General features: G+C 41.2%; 1 protein-coding gene across 1 annotated transcript in view; it reads right to left on the reverse strand.

Annotated features, from left to right (window-relative positions):
* WDFY1 (WD repeat and FYVE domain containing 1) overlaps positions 1–14,088 on the reverse strand; it is a 42,945-nt gene that overhangs the window by 11,293 nt on the left and 17,564 nt on the right. Inside the window, exons 3-8 of the mRNA XM_075003907.1 lie at positions 13,926–13,999; positions 12,819–12,873; positions 10,463–10,613; positions 7,844–7,956; positions 3,515–3,641; positions 1,586–1,691 (exon numbers count right to left, since the gene is read on the reverse strand). Coding sequence (XP_074860008.1) covers positions 1,586–1,691; positions 3,515–3,641; positions 7,844–7,956; positions 10,463–10,613; positions 12,819–12,873; positions 13,926–13,999 — 626 coding nt within the window. The remainder of the gene's footprint in view (positions 1–1,585; positions 1,692–3,514; positions 3,642–7,843; positions 7,957–10,462; positions 10,614–12,818; positions 12,874–13,925; positions 14,000–14,088) is intronic.

Genomic DNA, 14,088 nt, shown 5'->3' on the forward strand with positions numbered 1-14,088 from the left:
CATAATGAACTGCTACCACGTACGGAAGCATTTGAGTCGCTGGAAGCAGTTCTGTTCTTCAATGTACCACTGTCCACACCGGCACTTCTGTCAGTGTAACTTGTATCATTTGGGGTTTGTTATGCCAACAGAAGTGGGAGTGCAGACATGGCTTAACAGTGATCCTGAACCAATCAACTGGAGGTGGAAGAGGAAAAGCAATCCAGAGGCTTGTCTATGCTGTTAAAGTCACTGGACACCAGTTGAAAGGACAGATTCTAATGGGCACCAGCATGCCATGCATTAAGTGGCCCACATGGGACCTAGAAGCTCTCTCATGCTTGCTAAGTAGACAGAACAATGTAGGCAAACCCTTAGCTCTGCATTCACCACAATCACTTATTTGTTCTCATTCTATTATACCTAGCACCATGGGTCCAGATCCAAAGTGCTACCGCAACATGTATAATGAAGACAACAGTATCTGGAGCTTTGCAGATCCCTTAGAAAGAAAATGGTGTTCAGAGACAGAATGTAGAAAAAGCAGTACGAGCTGTCATTTTTGGTTGACTTCACAGCATTAATTTACTGATGGCAAGAAACTACAGCTTCTCAGGCCACACAGGTTTTTCCTATAGTGTGTTGTAAGATGAGGTGCTAAGGAACACTTAATTGAAGGATCTCAAGCCCTGCATATAAGCAACTCTATCACTAATATTTAGCTCGATTTTAAGGAGTCTGATTACTACTCAGTGAATTACTTCTGTATTCTTAATTTTCTTTGTGAGCAGAAAGAGAGGGGAAGGGCTAAATTACAATACCATTTTACTGAGACAATTAAGTACAAATATTTATGTGAAGTCTGCATACCCTTAGAGGGAATTCACCAGTCTGCAACTAGATTAACAAGAACAGAGGTGGAACAGGTGTATCTAAGTCAAGCATGGAAGTTCATCCTTGTCTTTACTATGGAAGTAAAGTCTGTGGAGATTTCAGGTTTCAACATGCAAAGCTTATCTTTGTTCCCAAGGCCAGGCATGCACTGAATGAAGCCCTCAGGTCTTTCTGGACTTTGCCACTGCCTCATCTGATTTTTTTTTTTTTTTTTAAACTTTATTTTATTAGAAGCAGAGTCACTGAACTCTGATGCCTGGCCAGTTACCCATGCATGGTCCATCTGGGGTGCCCTGATCGAGGATAACAGAACAAGCTAGAAAACATAGCCACTGAAACACAAAGTGTTGTGGTACCACAGATCTTTTGATCTAGCATAGGGGTGTGCAAAGGGCTCCCCTCCCCCCACAAAATTTCATTGGTGGGCATAGCATGATCAACTGCTGGGTGTCAGGCTTATCAATCTCATTAAAATTGTTGAAATACTTTTGTTTCTGCATAGGTGTATTCACATTTATATACTGATTAATTTTATTCAAATGAAGAAGAGAATCCTTTCAGCACATGCCAGAAAATGTATGTGAATGTGAAAACTTTATTAAAGTATCTGTTAGTTTGGATTCTATTAGACAGGGTGGCCCTGCTAATTGTGGAGACAAAGGGGGGGACCTGACAAATAGTTTGCTCACCCCAACCTAGCACATGTATTTACCTCTTCTCTGCTGATATCCATATTCCAAACAGCAATGCCTCCATCAGCTGAGCATGAGACCAGTTGCCGCGTGAGCTGAATGTAACAAAGGGCCTGCACCTTATCACTGTAAGTCAAATGGACACCAAACAAACATTTAAGCAAATGCAACATCCCTAACAAGCCTGGGTTTGAACTTGTAAGAGCCACCGGGAAAGGTGAAAACAGCATCAGTAGCCAGGTAATGTCAGTTCTAGAACCGTTTTAAAGTAAGACCACAAATATCTGAAATGTTGAACAACAACAACATTTTAAGAGGTGGACTTTGTACCCTCATTGCTAAGGATTATTTCAATACTGAAGGCTGTGGGAGAATGTTAGCCAAAAAAACAACAGGTTTGACATGTAAGCTGAAAAACCTGCTGCTTTTTAGGTTAACATTCTACTGCACTACTTCAGTGTTGAAATAATCCTTAGCAATGAGGGTACCAAGTAGCTAGTGAAAGCTAGTAACCAATAAAACACTTATCAGCTGAGATGTATCTGAGCTGAGCAGAACTGCAGGTATGCCTTGCTTCATCCACACTCAGAAGTCAGCAGAATACCAAAAGTTTAGGACACAATGGAGAAAACAGCCAAAAAAGTATATCCTTAAATATCCAACTGGCAACTGTTCTGCTGACGTACAAGTTGTTAGAGTTGGCATAATTCAATTAAAAAAATTTGTTTTCATTGATTTGAGAGTGTCAGTTACACAAAATCATGGAGGACTAAGAGCACAGAATGGTCAGAACAGTTATTTAACAGTAGGCATTGGTGCAAAATTGCCTCTCTGTTAAAAGATACTTTACATGTAATGACAATGCTTTTAAGTCAAACTAAGTTTTCAGGCAAAGTACATAACATGCTTCCCTATAAATCCTGATCACTGAAGTATTCTCTCATTTGTTTGTGTATATGTAGTGGAAATAAAAATCTAATCCTTCCAAGCCCACTTATTGTGATTCAGTTTCCTACTCTTCCCCACACACAAGTTTCCCCTCAAGCATGGTACTTATTTGCACAGTGAATAAACCTCTTCCCCGCAAGAAGGAAAGTTGCCTTCAGGGGGTGGAAAAACAGTGTCTTTTTTGATAAAACTGTACAAAAGGAAAAACTCTAGTAGGGATCTACCTACTTTTAGTCACATGCAAAAAAAAAACCAAACAGTGAAAACTAAGCTCACTTCAGAAAGAAAAACATGGTTTCTGAAAATGTTGGAAAGTGAAAAACCCACTCATAGCTGACTTACATCTTCTCAACAGAACAGATAGACGCTGAAAGCAGCAGTGGAAGGTCCTCTGGGCACATAATCGTCAAGTTACAATAACACAGCCAATATGTAAAAACTAACAGTTGCAAGTCAATGCACACAAAAGCGGGAATTCAGGTTCAGTTGGGAGAAGGCAGCATTGATACTTCAAAATAAATAGTGATTTCCTGACTAGGATAAGATGCAGCAGCTTTAGAATGAAGGATTCTACATAGTCATGCTACCATGCAGATGACATTGTATATTTCCACCCCCTTCCTGCACAACTTCCTCAACATAAATACTACAGCAATAGGAGCTGCCCTCCACGCATAATGTTCCTCATGGACCACAGCAACACCACTGCTAACAAGACTAATACACTATATTTTCAACCACCTCCTTAGTCTGTGAATTTTTGTTTTTTGATCTCATTAACACCCACATTTAATTCATAGCCAAAAGAACAAAAATGCCTCTTACAACAGTAATGGTGCTCAGATTTGTTCTCCCAGGCCCCATGTGTTACTGTTACTCTGACATATGCTATATTGTCTAAGTATTATTCACAGTACTCAGGAGTTTATTACATTTAGTCTGCCTGAATATAAAAGTAAGTATTTGGGGAAAAAAATTAACTGTTAGTCATTGCTACATACTGATGGCCCTGAAGCAGCAGCGTTCGTCCTTTTCTACCACCAATATCCCACATAATAATGCTGTGATCAGATGCTCCCGAGAAAAGTAGTCGTTGCACAGGGTCCCACCAGAGGGAAGCAATACTTCCTTAAAAAGGAAAAAAAAAAAAAAAAAAAAAAAAAAAGAAAAGAGCAGGTGAAGTAATGCTTTTTAATGGACTAGAAGAGAAACTGCAGCTCTTATTCATGCTTCTGTAAGTTCAAAGGTGATCGTCCCCAATGTGACTCAGAAGAGGATGTACAAAGTAACAGTTTACTGTCACTGAACTGTAAGTTTGACAAAACAATAGTGAACAATGGAATAATCTGGTTTGGCAGGACTAATGCACATTTCTAAAATTCCCTCCTTTAACAGTCACATGAAAGTCTAGGGTTTTCAAATACTAAAGCCAGTTTTGTTTGAAAGACAAATGTGCACAACAGCATTTAACAAACAGAAGCAACTAAGCAGTGGCTTTGGTTTTCTAAATGATGCCAGATGAGTTATGAATTAGTTATACATATACTCAGGGAAGCTGTAATCAGCAGTCTGACGATTGTATTTAATACTATTCCTTCCTAGTCTCTGTCAGATGGAAACAGACATTTTTCAACTGAATACATTGGCCAGCAATTTGTTCACAATATCAAAACATTTATGCATAGAACTAGCATTTGCAAGGAATACAAGTGTTATTGTCAGTATATATACAGACCTCTTATGTAATTATCTTTGAATACAGTTCAGTTTCCCAAATACTTTAATGGTAGTGAGAAACTTGTCACAAGACACACTGTGGGCAACATGTAGATTTTTTACAAAGATATTCTTGTACTTGTTTCATACTCATTTAAAAAAAAGCTCTTCTGTGTAACACAGTGGCTTTATAACTACTGAGCACAAAATGCATGGTACTGCACTAGTCCTCCCACTGTATATGTAACACGCAAACTACTAAAGAGGTGCTTGAAAATCTGCTCTTCCTATAGCTCACTGAATTTAGTATTAGAGCCACAGAATAGACTATTTCAGACTACACTAGCTCCCTACTTCGAAGGGAGCATGGTAAGTAAGGTATTGGGAGATTATTAATGAAGTGCTGCACCGCATATGCAGCGCTTCATTAAGCTAATTCTCTCTCGTGGGAACTTTGAAGTGCCAGCTCCTGTGTAGCCGTGGCTAACCCACCAGTACTTCAAAGTGCCTGGGCAACTTCGAAGTCCCTCTACTCCTTTGAGGGAATCAAAACAGAAACCAGCAGGGAAGGTTTTTTTTTTTGTTTTTTTTTAATTCTCCTCATCTAGAGCAGATTGGCAGTTGGTTTGTGCTTGCTACAATAGTGTGAAAATAAGATCATTTGAGGAGTAAAGGGACTTTGAAGTGCCTGGTCAACTTTGAAGTACCAGCAGGTGAGCTGCAGCTACACACGAGCCAGCCCTTTGAAGTTTAACACTTCAAAAGTTGCTGTGGGGGAAAATTAGTGTAATGAAGTGCTGCATATGCAGCACAGCACTTCATTAATAAACTCCCAACACCCTACTTGCCATACTCCCTTCAAAGTAGGGAGCTAGTGTAGACAAATCCATTGAGTAGCAGTGAAAATTTCAATGACTTCAATTATTTCTAGCTAAGGAGAGCCAATATATGCAAGGAATTTTCTGAAATGATCTTATTTTCACACTATTGTAGCAAGCACAGACCAACTGCTAGTCTGTTCTAAATGGGGAGAGAAAAAAACCCTTCCCTGCTGGTTTCTGTTTTGATTCCCTCCCAGCCCCGCTTTTCAAAAGACATCTTTATAATGCTTCACTTCATTGACCTGGCCATGGCTGAAGTCCATTCAGTATTAGAACAACCAACCTAACCTTTGCTGACTGATCCTTACAGAGAGCAACAAGCTATGTAGAAACTGATATTTTCCATAGGACCACAGCCTCGTGGCCCAAACACATCAGCAGCGTTAATATAGCAGACCAGTAAATGGCTATTCCGGATTTTAAGTCATGTGAGGTCATTAAAAAGCAAAAAGTCAGTTTCGTTATTTCTCTCCAATTCCCCCTGCACCATAACCTCACCACGAAACACTGTATTAAATAAAATACATAGAACCTAAGTCACCCACTACCATTATACCTATGCAGCTTAAAACAGAACCAAGTCAGGCAAAGCTGTGCCATATTTGGTCACAAGAATTAGTTTTAACTCAATACACAGGGCTTAAGCAATGCAACCAAAACCTTAAAATATTAAGCTAATACTAATGCATGAATTGGAGAATTTCACAATAATCTCCTCTAGAGAGTTTTGCAAATTTTCTTACATTTGATTAAAAGTTACATGATAGCAATGTTGAACACTGTACATACAAATGTGAGACAATGTCTAAAGTGATAATATTCTGGACTGGGATGGGCAACAATTTTTACAGCAGGGGGCCACTCCACTAATCTTGGTAAGTCATCAGGAGCCAGCTCTGGGCCCCTAGAAGGGTCGAAGCCAGGGATGAAGGGGGTGCAGGGGAAGGAAAGCTACGTTTACACTAGGGAAAGACACTGAAGATATGCAATTCTAGCTATGGCAACTGCATAGCTAGAGTTAACATATTTGCAATCAACTTATCTGGCTGTCCATGCTGAAGAAGGTTGACAGGAGAGTCTCACGAGGAGTACATGGGTCAACTGCAACCCGAGAGGTCGATTTTGCACATCCTACCAGATGCGTGAACTTGAACTCCAGAAGATCGACCCTAAGCAGGTCACTCTTCCGGGCTAGCACAGACATAGCCAGACAGTCAGCGCGTGAGTAGGTTTATATGATGGCTGCTGCTGAGAGATTTGAGAGATGCCATGCAGTTCTGTTAAGACACGGCAAGCTGTCCTACTCAGTCAGCCCTCTCCCCCACTCTGTGGAAATGGGGCATATGGGGACAGGGAGTGTTCATGGATGTGGGAGGGCAAGGTAGAAGCATGTGGGCTGCTGGAGAAACCTTCGTAACAGTGCACCGCATAACACAGGTGCTCATCTCACTCAACATACTTTCAGACTGCAGTAGCTCTATTGTCTATGTCCTTCTCCCTGACCCCTGCTCAGCTGTGGGGACACCCTGACTTCAGCCCTTTCCTTTTCCTCCTCACAGCTATTAGCAGGGTCTTGGGAGCAGCTTGGCTGCACGACAGAGCAAGGTAGTGGGAAGGACAGCTCAACACATGCTGCCAACGTGCTCTGCTAATCAGCATAGTAGAAGGAATAGACATTCTGAGCTGATGAGATCTGGCAGGGCTGCCTTTTGCCCACCACTTCTCTAGACACTAAGATTGAGCTATTCCTTTATATCAGCAGTCTCCAACCTTCCTACACCCTAAGGCCAACTTTTTCAGTTTGAGGGTAACCCTGGGTTCTACCCCACCCCCAGCACTCCTTGTTCATTCTTACCCACCCTCACTTTCATCTGGCTGGGTTAAGGGGTTGGGATGCAGGAGATGTAGAGGAGCATGGGCTCTGAGAGGAGTCCGGGTGCAGGTTCAGGGCTGGCACAAGGGGTAAGGATGCAGGCTGCGGCTGGGAGGCACTTACCAAAAGGTGGTTCTCAGTCAACAGCACAGTAGAACTCAAGCTGCCTCTGCTACCCAGCCCCATGCGGCTCCTGAAAATGCTGGCTGAATGTAGGCATGCCTGTGTACAGCTTCTGGGGTAAGGTGGTCTCCATTTGCTGCACTCCTGCCCATGTTCTCAACAGACACCCCAACAAGCAAATGGGAGCTTCCTGGACAGTGCTGGGGCAAGGGTAACAGATCTGCTTCAAGTCTCCCTCCCCAGGGCTGCAGAAATGTTCCCGCAGTCATCCAGCCCGCTGCTTCCAGGAGCCGCATGAGCTCAGGACTGCAAATGGACCCAGGCTCCAGGGTTTACCAGTTGGTTGCAATTAACAGGTTGGTGACAACTGCTTGACGTGTCAGTGCATGCAGGCTGACATGATCTAGTGGCTAAGTGTATACATATGCAACATTTAAGACTGTTACTTTGAAGCTCAAGCTCCACAACTGGCGCTGAGGATGACAACAGCATCCACAGCAGGCCGTATGCTGGAGTTCTCTATGAAAGAAGTAGAGTTCTTGGCGAAATATCCATCCAAATTAAGTAGTATGAATTTTTGTTACTAACCACTCTCTGAGGAACAGCTTCATTCAGCGAGTAGACACTCTCTAAAGTTTAGGTCAGAAGCTGCTGTTGATTACAATTTCCCATCTTCTGCTAAAAGTCACTCATTATCAGAGACTGAATTAGGCAGTAAAGTGAAGGGCGAAGTTTACCTTCATGACCTTTGAGTGTTGTGATAACCGTGTATGTATTCTGTTCAAGCTTCAGCAGTGTGATCTGTCCAGAGTAGTCTCCAACGAAGGCATGCTGGGTTTCAAAATCATATCTGAGCACAAGTCAAGGAACACCACTCACTGTTCTCAGCATCACCTTTACAGCAAGAATACTCTACCAGCATGACTTTAAGTTCCTTTATTATTATATTTAAAATAAGGCAACCAACAGAAACCAGGGAGCAGCAGGGGAAGGGTAGAAAGGGACTCAGGCTGGAAAGATCTTTAACATTCAAGTATTTTATGTTTATGGGCCTCTCATATTATAAACCTGTAGGCAAGAAAAAAACAAACAAAGGATATCTTAAAAAAAACAAAACAAACCATTCACCTTTAACTTTCAAGGGTCAACCACCACACACACACACACCCCTGAAATTCAAGAGAAGCCAAAATATTATATGAACTAGACTGGAGACTTGTTTCTATACATATCAATAAACCAATTTTCATTGACCCGAAAGTGCATGAACACTCATGAAATAGGTACCTTGTATGCATTTGTCATCAAATTTGCAATCAGAAGCCACCCTTGTTTACCTCAGGCAACAGAAGGGTCAAAAAATAGGTCTTGCTGATACAGAAGAGTCTGAGGGAAACCAGACTTGTGTCTCAGGAGTACCCAGACAATCTGATTAGCCCAACTTCCTTTGCAGGCATCTACTGACCTCCTATTTGCAGTATTTATATTCCAGTAATACTTTGTATCACCCTAACAAGAATTCAAGGCCTATGGCACTATCCAAAAATAAGAGGCCATCCCTGCCCAAGAGATCTTAACAAGTGGATATATCCACTCTCCCCCTCTGTTTTGTAACATAAGATATATAAACACACACTTTCCTAGTGACATGTTTGCCACAGAATATACTAGTGGCCCGTAAGTTTTACTATTCACACAAGAAACCCCCATGCCCACTGTAATCTCAGTATTGCAAGCTCCAGAGTCCTGGACATGATTCCCTCTGTGCTATTACGTGGCATATACCTGAATTCCCTTGGAGATTAACTGGATATTTAACTACCATTCACAGCCTAAGTTAAGGTTGCCACATTCATGATGGGAAGTGACTGCAGTAAATTACTACACTGTACATTACACAAGTTTGAAAGCATTCTGGAACCCATCAGGATGAAAGACACCAAAGAAAAAAAAAAAAAAACAAACATCTTACATATTGTAACTAAATGTTTGCCATCACAGCATATTAGAGAAGCTCCCAGCTTCCCTTGGAAGCCTTTTCTCTCTCTTTGTGGGTCTTGCTGTTGGAAAGCTGTCCTTACAGTCCTTAGAAAAGACTCTCTATGTTCTGACTCCCTAAATTTGAACTAATTGCAGGTAACATGGCACATGCTAACATGACATCAAAAAGCCCTAAGTAAAGAAGCATAGTAGAGGTGATGGGTAAAGAACCAGTAATATGCATTTTCTGAGATTTATTTTAGGGTATAGATTGAGGACCAGTTTAAACTAGTTAAGTCCACATAAAACAGCTTTTGTCAACCTAATTATTTAGCACCTACAGACAGCACTCCTCCCACTGGTGTAAGTGCATTACTGAAGCAACATAACCACACCTCCACAAGAGGTGCAAGGTTTATATCATCATCATCATCAGGGCCCAGTGCTTGCATCCCTTATCTCCGTTGGCTGTCTAGTGACCCCTCATCCCCACTCTCAGCTCGCATGAGAAATCCCTATCAGCCCCCCACTGGGGGCCAGCATCCTTGTTAATTTTACAGCTGAGACCTTCCCCTGCTCTTGGCAGGGAGCTGAGCACCCAGTCTCTTAGCTCTCCACCCAGCTGTTCTTAGGTTGGAAGCACTCCTGGTGAGGACGCACCACAAACACAAGGAGGGTAGTGCAGATGTGCACCACTGCAGTAATTATGCTAGCTGCAAGAACCTAATATGGATCAACTGACACTTCAGGTCTAGTTATACCCCTGTGCCTCAGTTCAGACATAGCAGATGGATAACTACTACACACAGAGGCTTAGATGCAGATGGATGAATATTAACAACAACAACAGTGCTCAAACACTACTATTTCTGAATAAGATATTAAAGTCACACACTGAAAGCACATAAGAAGCTCTATTTCCACCTAATCTGCATGCCATTAGTGCTACCTGTTTGAATTTTAGTAATTGAACAGTCTACTCCCCATTTTACATGAGTATTTGTAGTTTTTGGGGTTTTTTTTAATTAAGAAAGTCTGAAGAAAGAGACCAAGATAAACAGCACAGGAAGTTAGTACTTTCTGTGGCGAGAAGCAGAACACAGGCTGCAGTATCTAACATGTATTTTTGTTATTTTGTAAGCTAGCAGCTATACATTTTAAAGATCTGAACCCCACTAATTCTTACTATTACTGGGGCAGCCATTGTAGGTTGTGACTAAGAATTCAATGCCTTTAAAGATAATCCAAGATGAAACTGGATTTTGCCAACTGTAGTTTCACATTAGCTACTTTATATTTTCTAGGCTAAATACACTACAGTAGATTTTGTAACCAAAGTTGTTTTGTTAGTAACGTGGTCATTTATTGATGGATACTGCAAACAGGAAGCCCAAGAAGTAAAGTAGTGTCTTCCCAGCATATTCCCACTCCTGGTGCACATCCAGCTGACACACTTGTCATGGCCAGTACTGATAACCCACTCTGCTCCCAGACAGAAGAGGACAGCTGACACCCGATTCTGATGAGCTGTGGAAATAAAGCAAAGGATGTGAGAGCACTTCAGCTAGAAATACTTTAATCAAATCCTCAGTTATACAATTTAAGTTTTACCAGGAAAAAAAAAAAATTCTCTCACCACTTGGTACAGCCCCAAAGTTAGATAAGGTCAGCTGAGTTCTTGATTTATTTTGCATTTGTCATCACAGTGATTGGTCTTTAATGAATCAGGCATGTCAGGAAAAAGTAGTCAGCTCATTTGAATCTTCCTTTCATTTAGTAATTTTCCCCCCACATAAATTTAAGTGCCCCTCATTTAAGGGCAGGCTAGCATCTGAACTTCAGTGAGAAACCTCTATACAGTGCTGCGATCATTTAATTAAGTAAGAAAAGTTACATGAAAAAAAATGGAGACTGTAGGCGGAGATATACTAGATACTTCTTCTGGAACAAAATGTAAAAGTCATCTGCTTTTAGGATAAAGGGTCTATTGTAGCTTTTAAAATATGGTCTCTCTTTTGCAAACACCCACTTCCATTAGAGTACGACAGGAAGTCACAAGAGGATGCTGTATTTTCCTATATTTTTAGCCTTCTGTACATCAAGATATTAATTAATAATTGTGGAATGGCAGTGAATGAATTTGGCTGTTCTTTCTTTAGAAGGAATACTAAAGAATGCTTGTGAAGAACTGGTATCTTTCACCAACACTGGTTTTAACGGAGTAGTACCCTAAGCCACAAATACTTGATGAATGGGGATCTTTATGATCTAATTCTTACGGCACTTTAAGACTTCATTACTTTAAGACTCATGTTTAGTAACAGGCATTTGGCCTAATTATTGCTCCCTACAGTATTACTAAAATTGCATTTAAAGAATAAAATCCCCTCCCCCTTATGTTAGATACCAGTACCTCAGTTTGCTCCTCTTTAGAGGCCAAGTATCAGAGGGGTAGCCATGTTAGTCTGGATCTGTAACAGCAACGAAGGGTCCTGTGGCACCTTATAGACTAATAGAAAAGTTTTGAGCATGAGCTTTCGTGAGCACAGACTCACTTCATCAGATGCTGATCAGATGCATCTGATGAAGTGAGTCTGTGCTCACGAAAGCTCATGCTCAAAACTTTTCTGTTAGTCTATAAGGTGCCACAGGACCCTTTGTTGCTGTTTTAGAAACCAAGGTTCTCTCATTCATTCGTGCCATGCTGACTAGTGTAGGCAATCATGGCCCTCCGCTCCTGTCTATTACAAGTATTCTGGAGCATCGCCACAGTACTGTGGCAATGCAGCCATGAAGCGATACTATCCAATATTTCCTCACGTTGTCTACCTCATCCTCACTTTCCATTATACTTTCCTATTGTCGCTAAATTATCAAGTGCAGACTTTCTAAATTATGTAGCCTATAAATTTTGCCTGCCTTGTTCTTATCCTGTTTAACAGTGTTCTTTTGCTGTTAGTTTCATTTAAGACAGATTCCGTCATCCTTTCGGTCGTCCATGAGATGTACAACATCCTTCCTAAAAACCACATTTCTGTGGCTTTGACATACTTCAACTTCTTTACTGATAGTCCATGATTCGCATCCATGGATAAGGACTGGTTCTACATAACATCGCAGCACTCTTTTCCTAATCTCCAATGATAGAGATCTGTTTGTGAGAATGCTTCTCAGATTAAAGAGCCCACAAACATATTAGCAGTGTTTAGTGCCGAACAATAACCAGAGTTATAACTGTATGCCCATGTGCTGAACTCTTCTTTGAGGTTAATACTGCTCCTACTCTCAAACGCTTTGGGGATCGCTAGTTCCCAACTATGACAACATTCACGCAACAAGTACTGTAGAAGCTCTCCCCCATCTGGAAACTTGTAGAAGATTCACATTAAATTGAGTGTTGGAGGGTTTTGTTTTCTTGAGCTCTTAAAGTTTTTCAGAAGCAATGTTCTCCATCATGCCTACATCACACTGAAGCCAGGAGCTTTGCAGCAGACTCCAGACAACAATTTTAGATTCTCCCTCTCCCCTTCCCAAAATCCTGTATGTCAGCTACCAAAATTGGTATTTTGATAAAAAGTTTCCAGTAATTTACTAATCTCTTTCATACTATCAAAGTTAGAGCTGATGTCTGGTTGGCCTAGGCTCAGTTATGAAGGTGCCTCCCGATATATTGAATATTTTAAAAATCTGATCTATGACAAACATATTTGCAAAGACTCCATGCTGTATTACCTGGGTATGTCTTGACAAAGTTCATCTTATTAAAGTCTTCAGAGATATGGAATTCCTGATACCAAGAAAACACACAGTTACAAGTAGTAAAGAGACAGACCCCCGTCAGGCTGACATGGGAATTAGACTAAGGGATGAAAACCTTTGGCACCAAGAACACAGCAACAGACCGTAGACATTAGAGCAAAGAAAGGATGGGAACCATCACTGAAAATTCATGCTGGGGAATTTTTTTCCACCGGCCAAACATTTCATGCACAGGAATTTAGACTGGCTAAACAACGTCACTGGTGTGGATTTTTCACACCCATGAACATAGGCTGGCTCAACGTAATGTTCTAGTGGAGACCAGCCCTCAGAAGTCATAGACTGTCAAATACTACTTTCAATACCATGACGATCATGGATTAAGTGCAAGATTACTATCAGCTGCATGGAGAGGGATCACTCATCTTTTTAGCAGAGGATTTGCATTCAGAATCAAGCCTACCAAAGACAATGAAGTTTGCCCTCTTCCAATATATTAAACTTTTACCCTTCCCTGCATTTACCATCTTCTTTTACTTTTAAGAGGGTTTTATGCAAGTTAACTTCTGACTGCCAAAGTTTTTCATCCCTTTTGCAATGTTAGTTGTATGTTCCCTCCACCCCCTTCTCTGCAACAAAGGAGTGTTCTTTGCAAGATTTTTTGTTGAAGAAAGTACATGCAGCAACAGAGGGGGCAGGGTGGTGGGGGGATACAAGAGAATAAAAACATGACAGGAGAGACAGGAACAAAGCAGGAAGGATGTAGCCTCTGCACCAAGGAATGAGGTGAGGGATGCATGGTTGGGTGATCCTACGTAAGGACAGAGAAAGGGCTTTACATTGATTCCAAAAAGCTAGGTGTGCAAGAACTAAGGACAGGAAGCTCCATAGCAAGGAAACAGGTTTCTTCCCCTGAAACATGTAAACTTTTCAGTTATTTGATATGATACTTGAATCTAACCATAAAGGACAGGCTCTGTGTACTGTTCGTGAACAATTCAGTCAAATCTGCAATTATCCAGCCACTACCAAAGGAGCATCACAATTAACCAGTGTTCTTAAAGTGCAGCAGCAACTTACCATAATGGCACCATTATCCTGGCCTACAAATATTCTTCTGCTGTCATGGTGATAGGCCATAGCTGAACAAGGAGCTGCCAGGAAGACAAATCAGATTTGTTTGAGCACATATCACAATCAATACTGTATTTCTTTAGCCACAAGTATTAAAATTAGTTGTTTA

Source organism: Carettochelys insculpta, chromosome 10 (genome assembly GCF_033958435.1).
Source record: "Carettochelys insculpta isolate YL-2023 chromosome 10, ASM3395843v1, whole genome shotgun sequence".
Taxonomy (NCBI): Eukaryota; Metazoa; Chordata; order Testudines; family Carettochelyidae; genus Carettochelys; species Carettochelys insculpta.